Source organism: Nanorana parkeri, unplaced genomic scaffold, assembly GCF_000935625.1.
Source record: "Nanorana parkeri isolate BGI_ZX_2015 unplaced genomic scaffold, ASM93562v1 scaffold44, whole genome shotgun sequence".
Taxonomy (NCBI): Eukaryota; Metazoa; Chordata; class Amphibia; order Anura; family Dicroglossidae; genus Nanorana; species Nanorana parkeri.
The window spans coordinates 1432727-1433862 of NW_017306312.1; the positions used below are offsets into that span (position 1 = coordinate 1432727).

The following is a 1136-nucleotide window of genomic DNA, read 5'->3' on the forward strand; positions in this document are numbered from 1 at the left end:
GTCAATCCGATGCACATGGGATTATTGGTTGTACATATGTTCAAGCAAGTCAACAAATCCTACAAAATTGGTGGTCAATTAGAGTAACTGAACCATCTGTGATATCGGTACTTTTTGTTATGTCTAGGTCAATTCATATCCTTCGTCTACTAATTGTATAGATCTGTGATGTATTTCTCTGCTATATAAATAACTTGCAGCAATAAACCTGGGACAAGCAAGCATGCTTTTTATATAATAAATACAAGTTTGAATTTAGATTTGTATCTATACATATGTTCCAATAATATTTCCATCCTTTATATCTATTAGGGTTTGCAGATTTTTGGAACCCTACTAGAACGACCTGTGATCAATACTCTGTTTTGCAAAAATTACACAAAACTCCTTACAATGTTTGAAATGGAAATCAACTTTTGTAAGAAGATCTATCTCAGTCAGAGAGAAACGGTAAGTGGCATATGTTGATATATATTGATTGTGTTGCATTTGTGTAACAGGTTGGTTTCCTACCTTCATAAAAGGTGAGATACCAGCATAAGGGAAGTGGGTTAAAGTGGACAACTCCTCTGAACACTTCTTCACGGTGTGCTATATAAATTACAAACTGTTTTTATTTTGTAGGCTAAACGTGGAAATAACATGCTCCATAAAAACATGCCTGTTGTTGCTGGAAATTTAAAATGGTCTCAAGAATTAAGAGAAAGATTGATGAAACAAAGGTCATTCTTCAAGCACATTAATCATGAGTAAGTACCATATGCAGTATTAATCCAGTGTTAACTTTTCTGTCCTTGAAGTAAATCTAAACCTGAACCAAAAATGTATATAACAATATATTACAGCAACCAGTCCTTAGATGTGGTGGCTGCATTTGTTGTCTTTTTTCAGGCTCTTCTTCCTTGAACTTCCCAGGAACGCACTTTCTGTAATACGTGCGTAAGTAAGGCTATTTTACGAATGTTGTCCCCTGCCTCTCTCAAGGGAATGAATCCGACTTGGTCATTGGAGATCAGTTTACCCAGATGATTTTTAATATTACAATTACGGTACCAAAATTGCACCTATGAATTGCTAATAGGAGCAATTTCTAGACAGGTTAAACAAAACAAAATGGCTGATGCAACAAATTCAAA

The 1136-nt window shown here is 34.9% G+C and overlaps 1 protein-coding gene across 1 annotated transcript in view; it reads left to right on the top strand.

Moving 5' to 3' along the window:
* Window positions 1–1136, top strand: part of LOC108800300 (dynein heavy chain 11, axonemal-like) — a 321998-nt gene that overhangs the window by 41934 nt on the left and 278928 nt on the right. The window contains exons 12-13 of the mRNA XM_018572279.1: window positions 625–749; window positions 892–939. Coding sequence (XP_018427781.1) covers window positions 625–749; window positions 892–939 — 173 coding nt within the window. The remainder of the gene's footprint in view (window positions 1–624; window positions 750–891; window positions 940–1136) is intronic.